The sequence below is a fragment of the Lactuca sativa genome, chromosome 1 (assembly GCF_002870075.4).
Source record: "Lactuca sativa cultivar Salinas chromosome 1, Lsat_Salinas_v11, whole genome shotgun sequence".
Lineage (NCBI taxonomy): Eukaryota > Viridiplantae > Streptophyta > Magnoliopsida > Asterales > Asteraceae > Lactuca > Lactuca sativa.
This window is the reverse complement of record NC_056623.2, coordinates 166748518-166775517: the sequence shown is the minus strand read 5'-3', so window position 1 is coordinate 166775517 and position 27000 is coordinate 166748518. Positions and strand designations below refer to the sequence as shown.

At 33.3% G+C, this 27000-nt stretch overlaps 2 protein-coding genes across 3 annotated transcripts; one reads left to right on the top strand and one right to left on the bottom strand.

Moving 5' to 3' along the window:
- Positions 1–4269: 4269 nt before the first annotated feature.
- LOC111890898 (protein DETOXIFICATION 43) lies at positions 4270–7774 on the top strand. 2 transcript variants are annotated; one of them, XM_023886967.3, is made up of 14 exons: positions 4270–4448; positions 4555–4715; positions 4842–4963; positions 5070–5297; positions 5439–5632; positions 5725–5860; positions 5961–6057; positions 6169–6269; positions 6374–6537; positions 6651–6722; positions 6870–6986; positions 7082–7177; positions 7265–7386; positions 7632–7774. In XM_023886967.3, exons 2-14 carry the CDS (start codon positions 4639–4641, stop codon positions 7672–7674), a joined length of 1569 nt encoding a protein of 522 aa, XP_023742735.1. In that variant the 5' UTR covers positions 4270–4448; positions 4555–4638; the 3' UTR covers positions 7675–7774. The 2 variants fall into 2 exon arrangements, with proteins under 2 accessions (XP_023742735.1, XP_042755745.1); XM_042899811.1 differs by having other exon boundaries at positions 4279–4357.
- A 15149-nt stretch (positions 7775–22923) lies between these two features.
- On the bottom strand, positions 22924–26730 carry LOC111890897 (zinc finger CCCH domain-containing protein 24). Its single transcript, XM_023886966.3, has 2 exons — positions 26391–26730; positions 22924–25558 (listed from the first exon to the last, which is right to left on the bottom strand). The coding sequence occupies exon 2, from the start codon at positions 25541–25543 to the stop codon at positions 23486–23488; it is 2058 nt and encodes a 685-aa protein (XP_023742734.2). The 5' UTR covers positions 25544–25558; positions 26391–26730; the 3' UTR covers positions 22924–23485.
- Between the last annotated feature and the right edge of the window lie 270 nt (positions 26731–27000).

Genomic DNA, 27000 nt, shown 5'->3' with positions numbered 1-27000 from the left:
ATGGAATTCAAGATTCTATTCTTACAACATTGGATGTCGAGATTGCATTCAAGTAGAACATTGTAAGTTGCATATGTACCATGTTTTGTTTTAATATCTCTCGTCGTTTCAATGATATATATATATATATATATATATATATATATATATATATATATATATATATATATAATAGAAATCCAGTATTAACCAATGAACCAATCCAAACATTCGAAATTTAAAACGATCAACGGCAAAATTAATGGTTGTAAACTATTACAATGGACGCATGCACCGGATTATACCAAAATTCATTTTTTTAGTTTAATTTTAGGCCACGTTTTTTATTGAATATATATATATATATATATATATATATATATATATATATATATATATATATATATATATATATCATTTTTCATGATTTTTCGTCCATTTTCCACAGTGATCCATATTGATATATAAAAATTTAATTTTTTTTTTTAAAAACTCACTTCATTTTCTTTGTTTATTGAAAAGTTAAGGTGTATTTTTTATCAAAAAAATAATAATAATAAAAATACCAAAATTCATATTTTTTGGTATTCTTTAAACATATATTTATATTGATGTAAAAAAAACGAAACATCAATTCAGATTCACTTTGTGAATCTGCTCAGTTACAAATTGTAAATCTACTAAAAACTGAATTATATTCATCTCAACTTCATAGTCTGAATAATAGTAAGTCATATTCACATTGTGAATTCTGTAAAATGAATTATATACAGTCGGATTCACAATGTAAATAAATCTATCTGTTGATTTTATAAAATTAATTTGAATAGTCAAAATGTTAAAATATTAAAAAGGAACATGGAAATATATTATGATTCATATGTAAATTATCAAAGAGTTGAAATAGTAAATCAGATTCACATTCTGAATGTTAAAACTGAAATATTTACAGTTTAGATTCACAGTGTTAATCTGAACAAATCAGGATGTTTATTCGTTTTTTATCGATGTTGATGTTTTTTAATAGAGGACAAAAATTGAGATTTTTTGTATATTTAGTTTTTTTGGTTTAAAAATAAATTGAAATATTAAAAAAAACAAACGAAGTGGGTTTTTTCCTGAAAAAATTGTGTTTTTTTAATCAATATGGGTCTCTATTGAAAAAAAAAAAGACAAAAAAAACTCATTAACAATTGTATATTCGTTTTTTATCGATAAAAATCATTGTCTAAAAAAATTTAAATGAAAAAAATCGGTGTATTTTTCGAATAACTCAATGTATGTACGTCCAATATACAAATCTACAATCATTCTCTTGATCGTTAATTATTATTATTTCCGACGGTCACAATTGGTTTCTTGGTTTATTGTTATTAATGGTTTTGAACTTCATATATATATATATATATATATATATATATATATATATATATATATATATATATATATATATATATATATAGGATGCAAAGATCGTTCGACGGTAGCTACAACGGTCGACAGGTGTTAAGGGATTAATCGGTCTTGGCCGTGATTAATCGGTCTTGGCCGTGATTAATCGGGGACCATAAATTATTAATAAAATATTAAAATTAATCAAATATTAATATTTATTAAGAAAAACAACTACTTTAAAATTAGAAAATAAGAAAATTTATAATTTGAATTTTTGAAAATATGAAAATTGAACATTTTTGTATAATATATTAAAATTTGAAAATTTGAAAATTTTTGAGTAAAAAAAGAAAATTTTGATTTTTTATTTTTTAAAATTTATTTTTTTTACCTTTTTTTGACTTTTTTTTACTCTTTTACTTTTGTTGACCGACTAATGATGTCAAGACCAATTAATCCCGCCAAACCCGATTAATCCTAAAATTCCAATTAATACCCTAATCATCGACGGTTGGAGAACGCCAAGCGATTAATCCACGATTAATCATCGATTAATCCGGATTTCTGCAACTAATGGATATATATATATATATATATATATATATATATATATATATATATATATATATATATAGGGTGAACTTCAATAGACAACCATAATTAACAAGGAACCAATAAACCAATCGTGATCCATGTTGATATATAAAAAATGAATATATCGTTGTTCTCGATTTTTCGTCCTCTTTCCATAGAGATCCATGTTGATATATAAAAAACGAACTTTTTTTTTCGAAAAAAACTCACTTCATTTTGTTAGTTTTTTCAATATTTAAGTTTATTTTTATAAAAAAAAAAAAATAAACTAATTATACCAAAAATATTAATTCTTTGTACTCTATTAATAAACATCAAAACCGACTAAAAAAACCCTCGCACGGTGTAGATTCACACTGTGAATTTAAATTGTAAATATTTCAATTTTCAAAATTCACAATGTGAAAAAGTTCGATCTGTTCAGATTGACATTGTGAATCTGACTTACTATTATGCACACTATGAATCTGAGAATGTTCAAAAAAAACATCGATCGGTGTAGATTCACACTGTAAATCGAAACTGTAAATATTTCAATTTTTAACATTCACAATGTGAAAAGCTCGATTATTTCAGATTCACACTGTGAATTTGACTTGCTATTATGCACATTGTGAATCTGAGAAGGTTCACAATGTGAATCTGATTAGGTTCGCAATATGAATCTGAATAGGTTCACAATGTGAATCTAAACTGAAATATCGGTTTTTTTTTTAAATTAGTATGAATCTATGTTTAAAAAGTACAAAAAATATTAATTTTTAATATATCATTATTGATCTGTTTTGAAAAAAACTCACTTCATTTTTAAATTGTAAATATTTCAACAAAAAAAAATGAAGTGAGTTTTTTTCGAAAAAAAAAATTTCGTTTTTAATATATCATTATTGATCTGTTTGGAAAAATGACGAAAAATCGTGAACAACAGTATACTCGGTTTTTTCTCGATAAAAAACATGGTCTAAAAGCAATTTTAAACGAAAAAATGAAGTGAGTTTGTTATAATCTGGTGCATGTCCGTTTATTATAAAAGTCTACAACTCTTCCTTATGCCGTTGATCGCTTTAAATTTCAATGTTTTGGACTGGTTCTTTAGTTCTTTGATTAATAATGGTTATCTATTGAACTTTTCTATATATATATATATATATATATATATATATATATATATATATATATATATATATATATATATATATATATATATATATATATTTGAGGCTGAGGTCATGTGCTAGGATCTCATAACCATTGATGGACCAGATCCTATAATTACCTCCTGCACTTTGAGTAAGTTAGGTGAGCATGTACTGATCAACACTTGGAATGATCAATACTTATGGGGAATATGAATTGTTGTTTATACTTTTATTAGTTTAAGAAAGCTTGTGGGGTTCCTTGGACTCGGATGCTTATGTTCCTTTAATTTGGTAGCTTGATTTATAAAATTGTCTCATACACGTTTCTCGTGGATTACATGAGACTAATAAATAAAAGTTGGGAATTACTTGAGTGAGGTGTTATCTAGGTGATATATCTTAATGATTATTCTATGGCCAGTAGTCTAATTTGTTTCTGTGAATAGCTGAATTACTGTTCGCTTTCGTACTCTGTAGTTTATTGGGTTGGGTACACTTGTTTGAGGGAGACCATTGTTAAAATCTCAAAAGGTTGTGAACTATTGAGGATATGAATCACAAGTTATCATACAATTATTTATGTTCATATTAATAATGCGAAATGGAAGTGACATTTGAATGAGTAACGCCAGGCTGCTTCTATATTTCCATGATAACCATACGTAATTATTTCCACCTTCACTCTCATGTGACAATATAAGTTAACATCGTATTTGAGTTGGTGGCTAACCTCGTACTAAAAAAAATCCTATTTTGATTGTCGTGCAATCTGATGCCGTATTTCTGAGTTTCTTACTAGAGTTTACCGTAACTTAAGCAAGTCATCTTCTTTTTATTTTACATAATGTATTAAGCAAGTCAAATGAGAAAGTGGACCTATGTGCGGAAAGTTGAAGGAAGCCTCATGCACGATGAGGTACATAATTTTTCCCTACAGCTTATACACGTCATAACTGAGACTACTAGTCAACACAAATATCATGGTACTATATAACTCCTTATCTAGGGACGGTTTATAGTGCGATTATAACTCTTTTATTTGATGTAGAATCTGTCTTCAAGTAGTGTCCTGGGGGAGGTTTATACTGCTATTACATCTCTTTAATTGATGTAGAATTTGTCATTATATATATATATTTGTCATTATATATAGTGTCCTATTCAGTTTGGCTAGTCAAGATTCAAGAACATTGGTGTAATTCTTATTAAAATATGATAGAGGCCGACTTGTAACGTTAACAGTCCCTTATGTATGAATTGTGCTTACTTGTTTGAACTTTCACTTCATTTCTTTCTAAATTCTGTACATGAAACCATTTAGCCTTTAAAATTCTTGTGCATGTAAGTACCAAAATCGTTTTTAACATTCATTTATTCTGTTATTTGGATTGTAGCTACATTATCAAGTATATACCTAACATGCTACTATCGTGTATGTATTTTACAGGTTCTTAACCTTATGTATTGAGAGTTAAACGTCATCTTTCTGTTCACTATCTCACAGTTCTTACGTACATTCCATTCTTCGACAATGGCCGAAGTTGGTGTTGTGCTTCCAACTCAGACAAAGTGGAAACATCCGATCTTTGTTTTCTTCAAAGATCTTAGGTACTTCACATGGCGCTAGCTAGCTTCCTCTTTTATGGAGCTTCACTTTCTTTATGTTGGAATACACTAGAAAGAGATATTATTTAATGGAGTTGTTAATATCATTTTGTATATATGATTCTTTAGGCTTGTCCTCAAGCTGGACTCCCTCGGAAAGGAAATACTTTTTATTGCTGCACCTGCAGCCATGGCATTAGCTGCTGATCCAATAGCTTCCTTAATTGATACGGCATTCATTGGTCATATAGGTATATATCTATATACAAAGAACTCTATTATTAAAAGAATTCCTCTATAAAGCATATATAGGATCATTTTTGTAGATCATTTATATATATGGTTTGGTATATATAGGTCCAGTAGAAATTGCAGCTGTTGGAGTAGCTATTTCCATTTTCAATCAAGTATCAAAAGTAGCCATCTTCCCACTTGTTAGTATTACCACTTCCTTTGTGGCTGAAGAAGAGACTATTGAAAGAATATCTAAAAAGGAAGGAAAAGAATTCGTCCATGATGACCCCAAACTCGAAAATTTGGAAAACGGTCCAACAAAAAATGACGAGCAAAAGGAGTTCGTACCAGGTATGTCAATATGTCATATGTTAGATTAACCTATATAAAGATCATTACACATTTACGTATCTTGATATACATCATAAAGAAAATTAAGTTTGTATATATATAAATGATATATGGATATATTTCTTGTTTTTTTATTTTTAGATTTCCCAGAAAGTCCAGGCAAGCATACAACGGTTACTGGGAGCATTACAAATAAGTCGAAGCTCAAAAACCAAAAGCGAAATATTCCTTCAGCTTCAACTGCATTGCTATTTGGTGCAGTGCTCGGTCTTCTTGAAACGATATTTCTTGTACTTCTAGCAGAACCATTTTTGAGTTTGATGGGTGTGAAATCTGTATGTATCTATCTGCATTCTATAAATTAATCTTTTGTTCTTGACATCGTTATTATTAACCCTATCGATCTACTTCATCTCTATCAAAATAGGGTTCTCCAATGTTGTTACCTGCACATAAGTATTTAACTCTACGTTCACTTGGAGCTCCAGCAGTTCTTCTTTCTTTGGCAATGCAAGGTATCTTCCGTGGTTTCAAGGACACTAAGACTCCATTATATGCCACTGGTACATTATCCCCTTTATCCTTTCTTCATGGTTGATGACACACACTATATATTTTTGCTGCTTAATTAGTTTTCCAACAAATTTTCTTTTTCTTCTTTAGTGGTAGGTGATGTGGCAAACATAATATTGGATCCAATTCTCATCTTTGTATGCAATTTGGGAGTTAGTGGTGCAGCGATTGCACATGTTCTTTCCCAGTAATTTTCCTCGAGATTTGTCCTTTATATTTGTCTTTACTCATTCAACCTTGAAACTTCACATTCTCTAATGGACTTCTTCTAATTAAAATGTTATCTATTATTTTTCAGGTACTTAATATCAGTAATATTGTTAGTTAAACTCATGCAACAAGTTGACCTACTTCCTCCAAGTCTTAAGGCTTTGCAATTCAGTCGGTTTCTTAAAAATGGTACACATAGATTACTACTATCGATATATATATTTTGTACTTTGTAATAGCAAAAACTGGATCAGTTTTCAACATCTTTCTGGTGTTTTGTTCGCACTTCGCAGGTTTCTATTTGTTGTTTAAGGTAATAGCAGCGACTGTTTGTGTGACTTTGGCTGCATCATTGGCTGCAAGATTAGGTGCAACGACTATGGCTGCATTTCAAATATGCTTACAAGTGTGGTTAACATCTTCACTTATTTCTGATGGTTTAGCGGTTGCTGGACAGGTAGACGCTAATGTTATATTTGTTCTTTGTAGCAAAATAGGAATATTAAAAGGATGCACTTCTCTTTTAATACGAGTAATGAACAATGTTTTTTTTTTCGTGGAATATTGTAGGCGATAATTGCTTCATCGTTTGCTGAAAAGAACTATGAGAAGGCAACAGCAGCAGCAGTTCGAGTGTTACAGGTATATATATTCTAGTGTACGTACGTGTGTTTATCACATTTTATATTCCATGATGATATATAGTTCTCTTTGTTTTTACCATATATAAGAAGCACGTTGTTTAGTTTATTACTTGGAAAAAAACACTTAGATATGTTGTGGCTACAGTTGGGATTCATAATGGGTCTGGGAATGGCTCTTCTTGTTGGATTCGGGTTGCAATTTGGTTCTGGGGTGTTTACGAAAGACATAAATGTTAAACACATCATTGCGATAGGTGTCCCGGTATTTATCAGCCATCTTTATTAAACTAGAAACCGTTTCAATTCATTTTTTGTTATGATTATCTTTGACTCATACCACTGCTCTTTCCCACAAAGTTCGTTGCTGGCACACAACCAATCAACTCAATTGCATTCGTATTTGATGGAGTTAACTTTGGCGTATCCGATTTTGCTTATTCTGCATATTCCATGGTTAGCATTTTCAACTCAAGAATGGCATAAAAACCTTCTGCATTGAATGTATTCGGTCTTTTGTTGATGCAAATTTCTTTTTGTTAGATCCTAGTGGCTGTAGGCAGCATCGGATCATTGCTTGCTCTATACAATGCTGCTGGTTTTGTGGGAATATGGATTGCTCTATCCATTTTCATGGGCTTACGTGTGATTGTAGGCATATGGAGGTAACCTTACTTGATCATAGCAAATTCCATGCATGTTGTATATTCTTTTCAAATTCACAAAGTAAGATCGATCAAGATATGCCACCATCATGCACTTAGTGAGCAACAACACTTGATATACGACACAAAACAACAATTAACATGAACCACGAACCAAATAGTGTTGGTTCTTCATCATAACATAAGGCATAAAATTGAACTTGTAATTTAATGGTTTATTGATAAGTTTCTATATTTATTTGCAGGATGGGAACAGGAACAGGCCCATGGTCCTTTCTTAGAAACTAGAAGACGTTTAGTTTGTGTGTAACTTATAATAAAGGAATTTTGTATACTATCTTTGTTTCCAGCATTTGATACTTGTATTGAGATCTTTCCATTTCATTCATTGGTGGCTGTAATCGGTAGTAGTATAATTGTAACTTATATTATCATTGGGTGCACAACTATCGCTCACCAGCTAGCTAGTGTCTTCATAATGTAGTTGGGTTATTGCAATGTACGTACGTACTCTTTAACATATACTAATATTAATTAATTACTTTTTTTGTAGAACGGTAGAAGTGTTCCATTAAAACAAAAAGGCTAACAAAAAGGTTAACAAAAAGCTAGGAATGTACAAGTACATTACATGTTACGAGTTGAAAAAGAAGATGTGCCCCATAAAATCCAATCTATAGTATATACATAGGAAATATCATTTACAAGCCCATCGAAGTTTCCAAACCGTTCAAAAAAACCTCAATCATATTTTGTTTGTTCAAGAAAACCCAACAAACTTAACATTTGTTCTAAAATAGCCCAATGAAGTTTCATTTTTATTCAATTCTATGGAAGTCAAAGAAAAGAAACAGATAATGTGGCTTATTACCATATCGGGAAAATGATTTGTAAGATCAACGAAGTTTCCAAACCATTCAAAAAACCTCAAACATGTTTTGTCTGTTTAAAAAAACTCAACGGACTTAACATTTTGAATAGACAAAACATGATTCGGGTTTTTTGAACGGTTTAGAAACTTCGTTAGACTTTTTTAGACAATAGGTTAATTTCGTTTGGTTTTACTTAAACAGACAAAACATGATTGGGTTATCCATTATACATATTACCATGAATAAGCATTGTTTAATATCATCCACCATTTGTTATGAATAATCTTTTTTTAAAAAATGACTTCCTTTCTTAGGGTATCTCTATCCCACCCCCAAACTCCATTTTCCCCCATTTCTTCTCATATTCTTCGCCAACTCTATCCCATTTTCATCTCCATTTTTTTGGAGTTTGGGGGAATATTATTCATATCTCCAAAAATAGAGTTGAAATTTTGATTATTGATTTTACTCCCTCTCTTTTTTATTTTATAAATTTCTAGTTTATTTTTATCTACTAATTATAATTTAAATGAAATATTTAATATTTTTAATATTATGTTATACACTAATTTATATTAATTAATCATAAATATAGACTTTAATATTTATATATCAAATTCATATAAAAAATTAAATATATACTAAAGACTTGAAACACAATAACATAAATTATAAAATATAGTAATCTAATATGATCATGATCGTGATATATTTATTATAAATAATCGTATTTATTTAATAATTATTTATAATAAATTAATAATTAATTAAAATTTGTTATATATAAATGTTTTATTTATATATAAAAAATTTATTACACCCCTCGAATATATATATATATATATATATATATATATATATATATATATATATATATATATATTATTTATGATAATATAATTTATAATATTATTGTATTTAAAAATATAATATATATTTGTTAAAAGCTAATTAGTAGAGGGGTGTGTTTGAATCTATATATATATATATATATATGTGTGTGTGTGTGTGTGTGTGTGTGTGTTACAAAAATGGAATATTCTAGAAATATACTTTTTAAGGTAAAAAATTAGGGTAGAAAATGGAGTAAGGTTGGAGATGAAACACTATTTACCCCATTTTTTAGTTCATTTATGGAGGGAATGGAGATGGATTGGAGATGGTCTTACAATCGAAATGATGTTGAGTATCATGCCTAATAAAGCATCATAAGCTTTTTCTTCCTACCTCCCTGTTAGAGACAACATCCGTTGTATTTAGCGTATCTGAAAACAGTCCATTGGGCCAAAACCCAACCCAAACCAATTCAAGGCCCAAGTCCAAATTGATTGGGAAGATTGGCAATAAAGGAAAATATGATCACTCATTTCATCCTCCATTCTATAGAAGGGACAAAATCTGGAAGGAATAAAACCTCTTTAAACAAGCAATATATTTTAGTTGGCAGCCATCTATTTCATTTAAAAACACTCATTTCCGGAGTATAAAGGCCAGAATCGATGATATCCTTAACCGATTTAACCAAAAAAAAATATTGTTGGAGCTATCGAACCATCCAAGTTGGACAGTAAATTAGCCATTTGTTTTCGATCAAATCACACACCGCATTATACTAATTCTTCTAATTTGTTAAGAGGTTTATCAAAAAGAGTCACAATATACTAGGAAGACGTTTCAAATACCACACATGCATTACCAGGTATGTGAGTTTCATGTAGCCCATTTGATATCTTCGTATCCGAGAATCAACAAACTCGACTCATTCACAAAATTGTGGGTCTTCCTTTTCATCTCCGATAATTACCAAGAGCATAAATTCCACTTTTTTCAAAGAGAACTTCCCTAAGGACGGTTACGGGATATGCATCATGCCGTGGAGTCACTGCATGTGAACCTCCATGGTCACAGGGGTTGAGTAGGTCATGTAACGCCCGCAGATCCGGGCTAGTCAATTTAAAGGCAATAAGTGTCGAAAACGACTTTTCGTCAAAAGATTATTTATAATAAATAGTCTTAACCAAGTTGTATAATATGTATCAAGGTTTCCGTACATATAAAGGACGCCGAAATTCGAGTTATAACGAAGAAGTTATGGCCCGTCGAAGTTTTACGGCAAAACCGGCACGACACCGGGAAGCGTAAATAGTAAATTTACGATGGAGCAACATTTAGCCTTAAAAATCTAAACAAAATTTGTAGTATATGTTAAACCGAGAACATACAAAAAAAGAACGCCTAAATCTGACTTCGTATGAGGAAGTTATGAATTTTCTAAGATTTGGCTTAGCAGTGCACGGCCCGAAACTCGAATTTTAGTTCGAGCAGTTTTTGGCTTACGTGACCTAAATGAGAGTTGAATATCTCATTAGTAGGAACTCAACGGTAAAAAGATAGACGAAAACGGATTCAGTATGAAGGAGTTACGAATTCTTCGCAGTCATTTAACAAACAGTCTAAACTCCTCCTACTGTTAAATTTGAGATCGATTGAGAATTAGCCGACAGAGTCTAAATGAAAGTTGTAGATCTTGATTTTACCTACGCTTTGAAAAAGAACGTCGAAAACGGAGCTCGTATGCGAGAGTTATGATTTTTATAAGTTTGAAGGCTGGTACACGATAGGGGGTGATGTGGCACCACCAGAATTGGACACGTGGCACCACCAGAAGGTTGCCACATGCCCCAACTCGGCGAGTAGGTCCTCCAACTCGGCGAGTCCATCAGTCAGCACCCCTATAAATAGAGGTGCCTGGTTCCCTCACTTCCTCACACCTTCAAACCCTTCTTTCTCTCTCTAGTTTCTCTCTCTAAGCTCCCTTAAGCCCCCTAAAGTCTAGGTAACCCCCCTAGAACCCGAAGGAAGCCCCAAGGCTCCCGGAGTCCGGAGAAAAGAGACTTTCGGCTCGGGAACGCTGCTCCAGCGAAGCCCGGTTTTGCGAAAAACTCGTTGTAAGTGAGCTACGCCTACGCTATTTTTAATATAGCTTCTAAATAATTATAGTAACATTATTAGGACCTTAAAATAATTATTTGAGCTATTATTATGAGTTATATATTGTTTTTTAACGCTTATATAATAATAATAATAATAATAGTTAGACTATTAAATTAGTCTCGGTGAATATTAAACTAAACCCTAGTGGTATACTGGTATTGATAGTAGGTTTTGTCGAGGAAAATTGGTTTAAGAGTTACGAAGTACTGTCCGAGGACTGAGTCACCACCGTATCAAGTGAGTGCATAGTTACTTTCATCTTACACATAGATATGAAGTATTTTATATAAACTACGTGCTATGTGTGCATATTATCTGAGTACTCGATGTCTATGCTAGATGAACGTTTTTATACATGTTTTAAATGATTTAAACTGTATACGTATTTTATATATACAAATATGTTGGGTATGACATGGGTAGATGAATGATGGGAGATAAAAGATGATGTGAGTAAACATAGGCAGCTATAGACTTAGTGTCTAATAAATAACATCGGTAGCTATGGACTTAGTGCCTATTGGACAAACACCGGTAGCTATGGATTTAGTACCTGTTAGGAATTGGTAGCTATAGACTTAGTACTTATTAGTTAAACACTGTAGCTATGGACTTACTACATGTTAGGAATTGGTAGGTATGGACTTAGTACCTATTAGATAAACACTGGTAGCTATGGATTTAGTACCCGATCAATAAACTATAGCAACTATGGAATTAGTGCTTTACGAACGAGCATTGGCAGCTATGGATTTAGTGTCAGTCCTATAACCCTGGAAGCAAGGGACTTCGGAATAAACGAATGCAGGATAGATGACTCTTAGGATAGATCCTTAAGAGTAAAGAAGATAATGGGTATGGGTAATTGGGTTGATTGTTTGATTGTTTAAACATAATAGTTATATTATTGTGGGTGGAAAACCCTATGTACTCACCAAGTTTCCCAACCTGACACACTCAGATTATTTATATCACTGGTGTTGATATGAAGTCACATTACACTGAGAGATTAAAGATATGTAGATCACTAGTGTAAATAAATGTAAGTTCTGTTTATGCTTATGTTTCTGTATTGACGATGACATCCCAAACGTTTTAAAATGAATAAAATACGTTTCTTCGAAAATGTTTTGATAACGTATTTATCGTGTTTTTCTGGGAACAAATTCCATAACATTTTTATTTAAAGTAGTACTCTGATTTTTATAAAGCATAAACAAAAATCAGTCTTTTCTAGCCGTGAAAAATGGGGATGTCACAGTTGGTATCAGAGCATTAGTTTAAGCGAGCTAGGAATTTGTAGGATTTTTAGACTTAAACTTAGAATGCTAAGCGATGATTGTGAGGTGTGAGCACTAGCTTATTTTAGGAATGATGCCTAAATTGCTTTTACGTGCTAAATGATTTGTTATTCTTTATGCTATAGTTTGATCGGATCTATGGTCTGTTGCCGACCGGATCTGGAAATTTTATGTGTTCAGATTTCTAAACGTTTAATTACGGTATTAGAACTGGCATGTAACTTTTCGAAGTAAGAAAGAGGATTATGTGTCTAAAATCTTCTCTATCTATATTCTCGTCTCGATGCGCTGAACGCATGCTTCCGTGAATGTAACGTCATGGTGAAGGCTCATAGCGAATTGAGTAAATGGAGGAAACGAGGAGGCTTGCGATAGTGAATGACGCTTATTGGAAGATATCATAAGAGATGTATCTTGCATTTAGAATGTGTCTAATAAATAAATATGTCTAGTACGGGAGAAGTACACTTTCGATTAGCAGAAAGAAAGAACTTTTGGTATAATCAATGAAGTTATCCCATCGTATGGAATTTCCACCACCAACCAAGTTGAAGCAGAATTGATGATTGAAGATACGCATAGAAGAAGTCCTAGTAGAGTCTAGGGGAAATTTTTCTGATTGTTTGGACACATTTTTATGTGTTAAAATTGTTTTTTTGTGATAGTGAATTGGAAAACTACGAGATAATACTTTGAACGAGTATGAGTAGGTGTGAATGGTAGTAGAGGCCTATACTACCGGAAGCACAAAACTCATGCTTGGATCAGGGAAAGTCACAAGGTTACCAAGAAGCTAGTAATTGATACTGTTTTATTCAAGAATGTCGTTACCATCGTGTTGGTAATGACTAAGAAGATGATTGTTATTCCGACCCTAGTGGTCATATCGAATCGGGTCCGACTAAGATGAACATGCTATGTGGTTCAGAGAACCAAGTTTGATGTAGCATCTGACTTAAGCCGGAAGATTGAAATAAAAGATAATCAAAGCGATCGGTAGAGGTATCGCGATAGTTGCTTGTAGCTAGAAATGCTACCTTTTAAGATGAGATTAGAACATGAAGGAAAGTATAGTCTGTTCTGGAAGACTCTAATAGACCTGAGTCTAAGCATTGCAACATACGATGATAGGTCATTAGAATATGACACATCGTTCCATTGTAGTAATAAAGGAACTTATCTTAAGTTCGTATCCAGTAAGGATCTAGATTGTGACTTGAAGGTCATAATTTGGAGTCTAACGTGAGATAGGGAGCAAGTACAAGATCGAGCACCGCCTGCAGTCAAGGAGTCCAAGAGTTAGATACTCATTCGAAGAAACAAGGAAGTTACGATTATTACCTATGATGAAGAGATAATGTATGGAGTCATTATACTGCCTTGTTTCGTTGATGATTTCGGGACGTAATCATCCTAACTGGGGATAATTGTAACGCCCGCAGATCTGGGCTAGTCAATTTAGAGGCAATAAATGTCGAAAACGACTTTTTGTTAAAAGACTATTTATAAGAAATAGTCTTAACCAAATTGTTGAATATGTCTCAAGGTTTCCGTACATATAAAGAACGTTGAAATCCGAGTTATAACGAAGAAGTTATGGTCCGTCGAAGTTTTACGGCAAAACAGGCACGACACCGGGAAGCGTAAATATTAAATTTACAATGGAGTGACTTTTAGCCTTATCAATCTAAACAAAAATTGTAGTATATGTTAAACCGAGAACATACAAAAAAATAACGCTCAAATCTGACTTCGTATGACGAAGTTACGAATTTTCTAAGATTTGGCTTAGAAGTGCACGACCTGAAACTCGAATTTTAGTTTGAGCGGTTTTTGGCTTAAGCGACCTAAATGAGAGTTGAATATCTCATTAATAGGAGCTCAACGGTAAAAATATTGACGAAAACGGATTCCGTATGAAGGAGTTACGAATTCTTCGCGGTCATTTAGCAATCTAAACTCCTCCTACTGTTATATTTGAGATCGGTCGAGAATTAGCCGACGGAGTCTAAATAAAAGTTGTAGATCTTGATTTTACCTACGTGTTGAGAAAAAGGAACGTCGAAAACGGAGCTCGTATTCGAGAGTTATGATTTTTATAAGTTTGAAGGCTGATACGCGATAAGGGGTGACGTGGCACCACCAGAATCGGACACGTGGCACCACCAGAAGGCAGCCACATGCCCTAACTCGGCGAGTAGGTCCTCCTACTCGATGATTCCATCAGTCAGCACTCCTATAAATAGAGGTTTCGGGTTCCCTCACTTCCTCACACCTTCAAACCCTTCTTTCTCTCTCTAGTTTCTCTCTCTAAGCTCCCTTAAGCCCCCCTAAAGTCTAGGTAAACCCCCTAGAACCCGAAGGAAGCCCCGAGGCTCCCAGAGTCCCGAGAAAAGAGCCTTTCGGCTCGAGAACGTTGCTCCAGCGAAGCCTGATTTTACGAAAAACCCGCTGTAAGTGAGCTACGTCTACGCTATTTTTAATATAGCTTCTAATTAATTATAGTAACATTATTAGGACCTTAAAATAATTATTTGGGCTATTATTATGAGTTATATAGTGTTGTTTAACGCTTATATAATAATAATAATAATAATAGACTATTAAATTAGTCTCGGTGAATATTAAACTAAACCCTAGTGGTATTGATACTAGGTTTTGTCGAGGAAAATTGTAATAAGAGTTACAAAGTACTGTCCGAGGACCGAGTCATCACCGTATCAAGTGAGTGCATAGTTACTTTCATCTTACACATAGATATGAAGTATTTTATATAAACTACGTGCTATGTGTGCATATTATCTGAATACTCGATGTCTATGCTGGATGAACGTTTTTATACATGTTTTAAATGATTTAAACTGTATACGTATTTTATATATACAAATATGTTGGGTATGACATGGGTAGATGAATGATGGGAGATAAAAGATGATGTGAGTAAACATAGGAAGCTACAAACTTAGTGTCTAATAAATAACATCAGCAGCTACAGACTTAGTATACATGTTTTAAATGATTTAAACTGTATACGTATTTTATATATACAAATATGTTGGGTATGACATGGGTAGATGAATGATGGGAGATAAAAGATGATGTGAGTAAACATAGGCAACTATAGACTTAGTTTCTAATAAATAACATCGGTAGCTATGGACTTAGTGCCTATTGGACAAACACCGGTAGCTATGGATTTACTACCTGTTAGGAATTGGTAGCTATGGACTTAGTACTTATTAGTTAAACACTGTAGCTATGGACTTAGTACCTATTAGGAATTGGTAGCTATGGACTTAGTAACTGTTAGGAATTGTAGTATATGTTAAACCGAGAACATACAAAAAAAGAACGTCCAAATCTGACTTCGTATGAGGAAGTTATGAATTTTCTAAGATTTGGCTTAGAAGTGCACGACCTGAAACTCGAATTTTAGTTTGAGCGGTTTTTGGCTTAAGCGACCTAAAAGAGAGTTGAAGATCTCATTAATAGGAACTCAACGGTAAAAATATTGACGAAACCGGATTCCGTATGAAGGAGTTACGAATTCTTCGCGGACATTTAGCAATCTAAACTTCTCCTACTGTTAAATTTGAGATCGGTCGAGAATTAGCCGACGGAGTCTAAATGAAAGTTGTAGATCTTGATTTTACCTACGCTTTGCAAAAACGGAATGTCGAAAATGGAGCTCGTATGCGAGAGTTATGATTTTTATAAGTTTGAAAGCTGATACGCGATAGGCGGTGACGTGGCACCACCAGAATCGGACACGTGGCACCACCAAAAGGCTGCCACATGCCCTAACTCGGAGAGTAGGTCCTCCTACTCGGCGAGTCCATCAGTCAGCACCCCTATAAATAGAGGTGTCGGGTTCCCTCACTTCCTCACACATTCAAACCCTTCTTTTTCTCTCTAGTTTCTCTCTCTAAGCTCCCTTAAGCCCCCCTAAAGTCTAGGTAAACCCCCTAGAACCCGAAGGAAGCCCCGAGGCTCCCGGAGTCCCAAGAAAAGAGCCTTTCGGCTCGAGAACGTTGCTCCAGCGAAGTCCGGTTTTACGAAAAAACCCGCTGTAAGTGAGCTACGCCTACGCTATTTTTAATATAGCTTCTAATTAATTATAGTAACATTTTTAGGACCTTAAAATAATTATTTGGGCTATTATTATGAGTTATATATTGTTGTTTAACGCTTATATAATAATAATAATAATAATAATAGTAGACTATTAAATTAGTCTCGGTGAATATTAAACTAAACCCTAGTGGTATTGATACTAGGTTTTGTCGAGGAAAATTGTTTTAAGAGTTACAAAGTACTGTCCGAGGACCGAGTCACCACCGTATCAAGTGAGTGTTTAGTTACTTTCATCTTACACATAGATATGAAGTATTTTATATAAACTACGTGCTATGTGTGCATATTATCTGAATACTCGATGTCTATGCTGGATGAACGTTTTTATACATGTTTTAAATGATTTAAACTGTATACGTATTTTATATATACAAATATGTTGGGTATGACATGGGTAGATGAATGATGGGAGATAAAAGATGATGTGAGTAAACATAGGCAGCTACAAACTTAGTGTCTAATAAATAACATCAGTAGCTACAGACTTAGTATACATGTTTTAAATGATTTAAACTGTATACGTATTTTATATATACAAATATGTTGGGTATGACATGGGTAGATGAATTATGGGAGATAAAAGATGATGTGAGTAAACATAGGCAGCTATAGACTTAGTGTCTAATAAATAACATCGGTAGCTATGGACATAGTGCCTATTGGACAAACACCGGTAGCTATGGATTTAGTACCTGTTAGGAATTGGTAGCTATGGACTTAGTACTTATTAGTTAAACACTGTAGCTATGGACTTAGTACCTGTTAGGAATTGGTAGCTATGGACTTAGTACCTATTAGATAAACACTGGTAGCTATGGATTTAGTACCCGATCAATAAACTATAGCAACTATGGAATTAGTGCTTTACGAACGAGCATTGGCAGCTATGGATTTAGTGTCAGTCCTATAACCCTGGAAGCAGGGGACTTCGGAATAAACGAATGCAGGATAGATGACTCTTAGGATAGATCCTTAAGAGTAAAGAAGATAATGGGTATGGGTAATTGGGTTGATTGTTTGATTGTTTAAACATAATAGTTATATTATTGTGGGTGGAAAACCCTATGTACTCACCAAGTTTCCCAACCTGACCCACTCAGATTATTTATATCACTTGTGTTGATATGAAGTCACATTACACTGAGAGATTAAAGAGATGTAGATCACTAGTGTAAATAAATGTAAGTTCTGTTTATGCTTATGTTTCTGTATTGACGATGACATCCCAAACGTTTTTAAATGAATAAAATACGTTTCTTCGAAAATATTTTGATAACGTATTTATCGTGTTTTTCTGGGAACAAATTCCACAACATTTTTATGAAAAGAAGTACTCTGATTTTTATAAAGCATAAACAAAAATCGGTATTTTCTAGCTGTGAAAAATGGGGATGTCACAGTTGGTATCAGAGCATTAGTTTAAGCGAACTAGGAATTTGTAGGATTTCTAGACTTAAACTTAGAATGCTAAGCGATGATTGTGAGGTGTGAGCACTAGCTTATTTTAGGAATGATGCCTAAACTGATTTTACGTGCTAAATGATTTGTAGGTTGTTCCAAACCCGAGGTTAGGCGCACATGTAGCCATTTATGTGGTGCCTCCATATAAAGGGAGTTCGACATGTGGTACCCACCACCACCGGGAACGGTGTTCCTGTAGGGGGAATCAAAGAGACGAAGTTTCAAGTTTTTCCAATGAAAAGAAACATGGATTCAGTGAACCATGTTAGTTTTATATTTTCTTTCTATAGGGTTGTATTCGTAATGTTAGAAACATATGTATGTAATGCGATGAACGACTACATGGGATATGATGCACAATTCTGAAATGTGTAATATTAAACTAGCGGAAAAACCTGGGCTTTGCCCCGGGCCGTTTTTGTGTTTTTTATGAAAAAAATATAAAAGTTTTGACTGTAAGGACCAAATGTGTCAAAATGGCTAAAGAATTAAAGGGGTTGGACTTAGCAAGTTTTTAGAAAATGGACCAAAGTTGTCAATTCCTTAAAGTGTTGTGGGCAAACTTTGAATATTAAAAGGTTCCTAAAAAATGTAAAATTTTGGTCTTTTATGAAAAAATGTAAAAGTTTTGACTGTAAGGACCAAAAGTGTCAAAATGACTAAAAAATTAATGGGGTTGGAATTAGCAATTTTTTAGAACAGGGATCAAAGTTGTCAATTTCTTAAAGTGTTGTGGCCAAACTTTGAATATTAAAAGGTTCCTAAAAAAATATAAAAATTTTGATTCCAATGACCAAAAATGTCAAAATGACTAAAAATGAAAAGCAAAGTTGACAAAAAAAACATACAAATCTTTAATATTATTAAAAGGGAACCCTTAATTCATCAATGAATCAATTAGGGCCTTTGATTGTATTTCAAGGTTTTGTTTTTCACCCTTAGATCAAATTGCTGACATCATCTTCCCCAAATAGAATTCAAACAAAATTACATTTAATTATAGAATATTTAAATTCATCAATTATGTTATCAATTAAAGCATATCATTCTATTTATATACCAGATATCAGTTTCTCTAATCAATATTGTTCCTAATTTAACTTCCTTATTTATAGCTCTTGGCTTCAAAATTCAAATCCGTTTAAATTTTTTTTTTTTTTTTGAAAAAACTCATTAAATAAACATATCGATAATTCGGTTATTAACATATATAATCTAATCTAATCCCATTAAATCAGCAAACTATTTGGGAGTTAAAATTAAATCAATATTATTTATAATTTATCTCACAGTATATTCCACATAAAATGAATCAGTTTGAGATATTGGTTTGAATTTTAAAACTCATTAAATAAGCAAGTCAATTAATTTGAAATTTTGAATCAATATAACTGATATCTTAATTTTTTTTTCCAAATGAATAGCCGAAAATCTCCAAGATAATATCTTAGGATCCCACTTTTTTGGAAGATGATATTTTTTTACTTTTCAAAATTTGTGTCAAATTTTACTTTATAATGTCATTTTATATTGTATATTTATTTATTTATTTCGTTTTTATAGAAGCAAACAAATAAATATAACACTCTGGGATAAGTATGCACAACAATTTGCATACTATTTAAAAAATAACAAACAAACTCTTATGGTAGTTGTTATTCAATACGGAAAAATATCTTATTATAGAGGTTTATTCATTACTCTGATTCACAACTTACACCTTAAAAAATTTTCAAAATATTATTCTTCCTTTTACTATAAATGAATATACATTTATACTAACTTCATTATGCATCGTTTCAGAACGGTTCTCCGTCACAATTGTTTCACCACGACTAGGATCTTTATCAATGATCCTATTTTAAAGCAACAAAAATAACATCTTCTTTATTGTTAAGATTTCTTGCCAAAGCCAGTCTAGAAAGCATATATATATACTAATTGTAGCAACGCTTTGTCCTCCATCCTCTACTCTGCAAATGATGATTTCCTTTATAAGTTTAATTTTCATGTTATTGTTGATCTCCAACAAGTAGATGAGGCTTATATACTTAACTTCCATTTATGAAATATACATTACGTTAAATAGTTTTTGGATTATTTTTACCCTCATATTTTCATTTTACTTTTTTTATTATATAATTTAAACTTATATCAATAGTTATCATAAAAAAATATTGATTTTTGTCGGTACGATTAAGCATGTGTGTACTCTATAGTTCTTTCATGTCACAACAGTAGGGCAGGAAGAGGTCTTAATGACCATTAAATATGAAAATGTAAGATATAATTTAAGAATATTATATAAAGTGTAAATTTTAGATTTGTGATATTTATTTCTATGAAAAATAAGTTGTTTGATTGGTAGGTTACATATATGAGTTTTATTTATTTTTTATTTTTTTTATTATTTTTTTATATAATTTGATTTTGACAAGTTTGATCTAAAATTGATAACTGGAGCATGTGTGAAAGATATGTGCTAACGATTTTGAATTTATAATGCCCTCCAGAAACCAACCGTAGCCTCACATACTGCTCCCTCATATCTTAGTAGCTCTTAGCATTTCTCCAAATTCAGCTACAAGAAGTCATGGATGCACTTCTTGAATCAATCCATTAAACTGAATTTCATTTGTTAGTTGGATGTGGTGACCAAAATGCAAGATTTGTGAAAGTTCATTATAATTTATTAATGTTAACCTTTGATAAATTATGAAACTAATATTATTTTTTGTTCATAACATGTTTTTTTGTAATAATTTCTTTAAGCGAAAGATATATATATTTTATTGGGCTTAACCTGAAAAATCATATTTTAATTCTTATAAGGAAAAAATACTTTAAAAATTGACCAAATTACATGGCTGAATTTGATGTTTATGGTTATGGCAATGCACTTTAATTATAATGTTTATCGAATTTCCTTGCAGAATGTAAGGTTGTTGGTACATATAACAATTTATTGTTGCTTTTGGTTTTACAGGGCCAATATGAAAAGAGTCATGCGATCCTCCATGGGGGTTGGTACACCGAACATAATCAATTCATAAAGTACTACACACCATATTTTAATCAATGAGTCACATCATGTCGTGATAAAACAAAGATCATGTGGATCATTTATGTTAAAAATTACTGTATTAAAAAACCAAATTGCTCTAACATAAATATTTAATATTTTTATTTAATAAGTTTGATTCAAAACTCTAAAAATAAATCTAACTAGCATTTTTTATTAAAATTTCACCTAAGACAATGTCACCTATTATGTGATATGTATTTAATTTATATTCCCCGCGTTTAATGCGGGTCATAATCTAGTTTACTATTCATAATGGTATGTCTTCCGCTGTTTGATGTATTTATGTTAATATGTTTTTAAGTCTTAAGACTACCTGTATGTATTATAAACCATCTAAACGAACCAAAAAAAACATGTTGGCAACATAAACAGCAACATCCTCAAGTTGGGTATAGGAGTTTTTCCTTTTTAGATATAAAAAAATTAAAATTTTAGAAATAAAAATAAATTTAATTTAAATAAATAATAAACTAATTAATTATAAGTTAAATTTCAAGAAATTTTAAAATAGAAATTGTTACTTAAAATAAAATAAGAATTTAGATCTTAATAATAATAATAATAATAAAAGAGCGGTGGATATTTTTTACAAATAGCAAACTTTAAGGATTAGTGTCAAATTGTCAATGAGCACTTAAATAAAAAGTTGGATTATTGGTGTCAATGTCGGAAAAATAGAACTTCCATAAACTTAATTAAATCATTTAACTCTTAATTGACGTAATTAACACGCATTTGAATTAATTCATGTCATACGAACTAAAATTAAGATACGATCTTATTTTCGCATAAAATAATAAATACAAAAGTTATGATATTTTATCATGAATCAAATTAACTAGATAAAATATATAAATGGTGTCTACTTGTTATTGGTAAGACCTTATATGATCATGTTATTAAAAATTATCATTCTAAAATAATATTTAAGCATATAAATCCTTTACCGATATCAAGAAATCTTTAAATTTACTTGGAAGATAACTCCACATTAATCTAGTAAAACTATCTACTAGTAGCATAAAGGACTTGTTAACTTAAGTACTTTTAATCAAGCCTTCTTGTAGCCCTAAAGCTTGCTTGAGCCGAAAAGGCTATAATAATGTCTGGATCACCGTTTACACTATGCACCCCAATTACAATTGGATCCGCCACTATCGTTTAGGGCTATAATAATTATTTAAATAAGTAATGCCAATGCTTCAAAGACCATGTTAATTGTTAACCATTTGCTTCAAAGACCCAAAGAAAGATCATTCTTAAACAATTGCTTCAAAGACCATCTTAAGTTCAGAAAAGATAAAATAGACATTTTCAATCATTCAACAAAATCATTCTGTTAACCAAACAAGTTTTTATCCGGAGGTAATTCAGATTCTCTTAATTATTTTAGATTCTATCGACCAAGAATTTGTCATTTTAGTCATAGTCCAAATTTTTTTCCTAATATTATGATTGAGCTTTTAATCATTCTTTAACCATTTTAAACTTACTATAAATATTTAATTCATTTATTTTCCACATTGGTTTGCTTTATTATTTTTATCTTAGTTCATTTTTCAAAAACTAAATTATACTGAAGGCATAAAAAAATAATAATAAATAAACCCATCTACAAATTAGATTATCTTCCATACATAGGTTCCTTATGTTTGTTTTCAACACTTGAAATCAAATAAGCATATGAATATGAATGTAAAAAACGAAATAAAATAATAGCTATATGTTTTACATAACAAAAGGCAGAGTATTTGTAACCACCATTGAGAAATCAAGCAGCACAAAATACACCCCCAATTAGTAAGTAGTACTTGCTTGGTTTTTAAACCAAAACGAAACAACATTAATAAAATTGAAATTGTTTCAACATATAAAAATTGTAGTAAACAAATGTATCACTAGAATTATGAAATAACAGGGAGAAAGGGAAACAGAAACAAATACCCAATAACTTATATATAGGCCTTTCATTTCTTCCTCATTCTTCCCTGTCTTTTCTTTCCGCCATTAGAGAACAAACAAGAAGCTTTTCAAAAGTTGATGTTCATGTTGATGATGATGGTTCTTTCTCTTTCTTTTTCTTTTTCTTTCCTTCCTTCCTTCCGTCCGTCCACCCCAAAAGAATATATAAAAATTTCACCCCAAAACACTTCATGAACGACGCCTCAAAAGAATATATACTTTTTTTTTAAATATATATATGTCAACATTTCTAAGTGATCAATGAATTTTTAATCCATCTCTTTTTGCTTTTAAGCTACGAGCTGATCAAGTTGCATCTGCTCAAGCCAAGCTCCTAATACTGAATGATCCTCACCGGATGGTGGTGCCGCCGCACCACCGCCAGTCGGTGGTGGTGCCGCCGCCTTGTTTTTCATCATCTCAGGTGGTGATTCCTTCACTAGCGATTGAACCCATGACAAATCCGGCTCATCCGTGCCGCCTCCTCCTCCTCCTCCTCCACCGCCGCCATTGTTCTTCAGCTCAAAAGAAGACGACCTTTTCAGTTTCCCAAACTCCTCCCCGTTCACAGACCAGTCAACTTTTCCGGTGGGAGACCCCCATTTCGACCAAGAAGATGATGTATTGTGACCCACCGGAGATCCCGTTCCGGTGAAGTCACGTGAGCTGAGACTGCGTAGCTGTTCGCGGTGGTTAAAGGCTGAGAGCCTGGCGGCAGCCGCCATCGGAGAATGATCCATGCTTCTCGGCGACATTCTTCCAGGCGATGACACCCCGAAAGAAGAATGCAATAAACTGTTCGTATTGATCGGAGAAAGCACGCTGTTGAGAACCGTGGATTTGTGTGAAGGCGAAAACACACCACCACCACCACCACCACCCGCCGCCACCTGGTCGGAGTATCGCGGAGAAGAACCAATCTCCGACGAGAAAAGATCTTCAAGATTCGCCGGAGCAAGTGCTGTTCTCGAACGAGAGCTCCGCGATTGAGAAAAACACGCAAACTCATTCAGCAATTGAGAATCAAAATCACGCAACAAGCTTAAATCCTCCGGCGGTATGTCCCTAGCGGAAAGTGACGATCTCAAGCGGCTCGACTGCAGATTGCTTCCCGGAAGATGGAGTGTCGGCACATTCGGCTGAGGCCACGGGCTGTTTCCGGTGGGTGACATCGACATCGACATAGAAGACGGCGAACCCGGGAGGAGGTTCAAGGCGGCCGCCATGTCCATAACAGTAGCTCCGGCGGCAGCTGACCGCGGTGACGGGACTGCAGACCCAGTGGAGACATAAAGCGGCCGGAGCTCCTCCGGCATATGAGCAAAAAAGCAAACGCGTCTCGCACAACTTGTTCCGTCTTTACATAACCGTGTCCGGTATTGCGCGGGATGAAGCCAACATTCGAATACGCCGTGCGCGTATTCGCACATGTCACCGCGTCTACACGCGCCTTTTCTAAAATCGGGACACGGGACACAGCTGTAATGGTACTTGCGTGGGTCCCGCCTGCGGGCGTTTTCTCCAGGATGGACAAACGGACATTCCGTCCAGTCATGGGAATAGGCGCGTGAACACGGTCGAACTTTGAAAGAAAACATACGAAATTCATCGGTTGAGTAAATGCTGTTTTTAATGTCGGGTAAAGACGGGTCAATCGGGTATTCCTTTTTCTCCGAGTTCACCGGAATTTCGTTTTCAAATTTTGACATCACCGGAGAACAAGAACCGGAACCGTTTTCCGGCGATGACGACATTGTTGGAGACCAAGATCCGGTCATGTTCATGGTCAAACTCAAAGTCAAACCATTGTTCATTAAAAGTCCTTCAATGGAAGCTTTCACACCGGATAACTTCGGGGGGACAACGATGACATCAACAGGTCGATGTCCATTAACATCTTCAAGATTCGGGTCAGCACCGACCGATAAAAGTAACTTGACGGCCTCGATGGCGGCAGGGGAGCCGCCAGAGGTGGCACAGTGGAGGGCGGTGAACTTGTCGGGCCCACAGGCGAAGTTGACATCGACTTTGGGTTGTGAGATGATTAATTTCAAGACGTTAATGCTGCCATAAGTGGAGGCGACCATTAATGGAGTTCGGTGTTCTAAGACGATTTGTTTTGATCCTTTTTTGCGGACGTACCACATTCCGACTTCATCGATTGCTGATGGGTCGTTTTCAATTGAGCGTTTGAAGGCTTCATAGTCATTGTTAGCTGCATATTCGAGTAAGCTTGAAAAAGAATCTTCGGTCTCCACAGTTAGTGGACTCATGACCATTTTGTTAGAATTTGATGTGGTGGATGATGATGATGAAGCAGATTTGTTAGGTTCAGGACCACTACACATTCTATAAAGGAACCTCTGCATATCAAGAAAGAAACACAAATCAGATGTAATGAAGAAAGAGTAGATTCATAACTCAACAAATATGTTAGCCAAAAAAGTTTTATGCTCATGTAATATGATCAAAAGAATATAACAGGCTAAACACCAATCTCAATGCCCAATGATAAATAAGAAAAAAGTAACTGTGGATTGGGGAGAACAAGTTTATAAATCATCCCTTCATTTTTAGCTCTGAAATTCATACGTTTTTTGTCTTTTAGTAATGTCCTGAATTAGTTTTGGAATTAATTTAACAATTTATCATGGAATATAGATATATTTGAAGAGTTCTTCCAGACATATTCAAATAAAGTCAATTACAATTATGAATAATTACTATAGTTCGGTCTCTAGGTTCTAAACATCATTTTAATATTATTCGAGTGTCGTTCAAGACAAAGATTACATCAGCTTGATCACTTCAAGAGCTTTATTCAATCTTTTATAACTATGTTCCCTAATCAATGTTTCTTGTTGATCTACATGTAATTTTTTTTTTAAATTAATTGATCAATTAGGTAATAGACACAAAGATTTAGTATCGTATGAAAGGCAAAAAGTAAGGAAAAAAAATTGGAATCGATGAGAAATGATCTATGAATCTTAGCATCCAATTACATATCTAACTGCGATGAAAATCCTATAACAACTACCAAAAAAATCGCATCTTCAATCGCTAGATTCAAGTCAAACATTCAAAAACTACATACTAATCGATAAAACTACCAGATAATCAAAAGGAGAAGAAAGATAACAAACTCAGAATCACAAACATATATCCATTAAAACGCGGATCGGAAAAACTTACCAATAAAATTCCTTGGCGAGCTTTGTAAACCAGCTCTAACGGCAGATCTTCACGCAGATCCAAACGGGAGTATAAAAAGTGAAAAACTTATACTAAGATCGAAGATAATGGCGACGAAAACTGGAAGCGAATCGCTACCTCCAACTCCATTTTTACTCGAAAACGATTGATTCAGATAGATACATAAGATGTCGATACAACCTATGATATATATATCCACAAATATACATATAATATATGTATATAATCTAAATAACAACGAAAGCGAAGGTAGAGAGAGAAAGGTGAGAGTGAGTAAATTGTAGAGAGAGAAAACGAAAGGGTAGAGATAGAATTAGAAGCAGATTATGTGTGTGTAACGTATAAAAAATGAAATGAGGATGAAATGCAAATGCAAGTGAAATGAGATGTGGAAAGTTAGTGGAGAGTGGGGACGGGTGCTGTCGGTAAAAAGGGAATAGGTTAGATGGTTTAGGTGAGAGACGGTGGTGACTGATTGAACCGGTTGCCGGTTAGTCCACGACGTCGACTTTGGTCGATTAAATTCAATTGAAATTTATGTCTGGCGTCCGCGAAGAGGAGAGAGAGAAAGGGGCGGACGCGAAAGGCT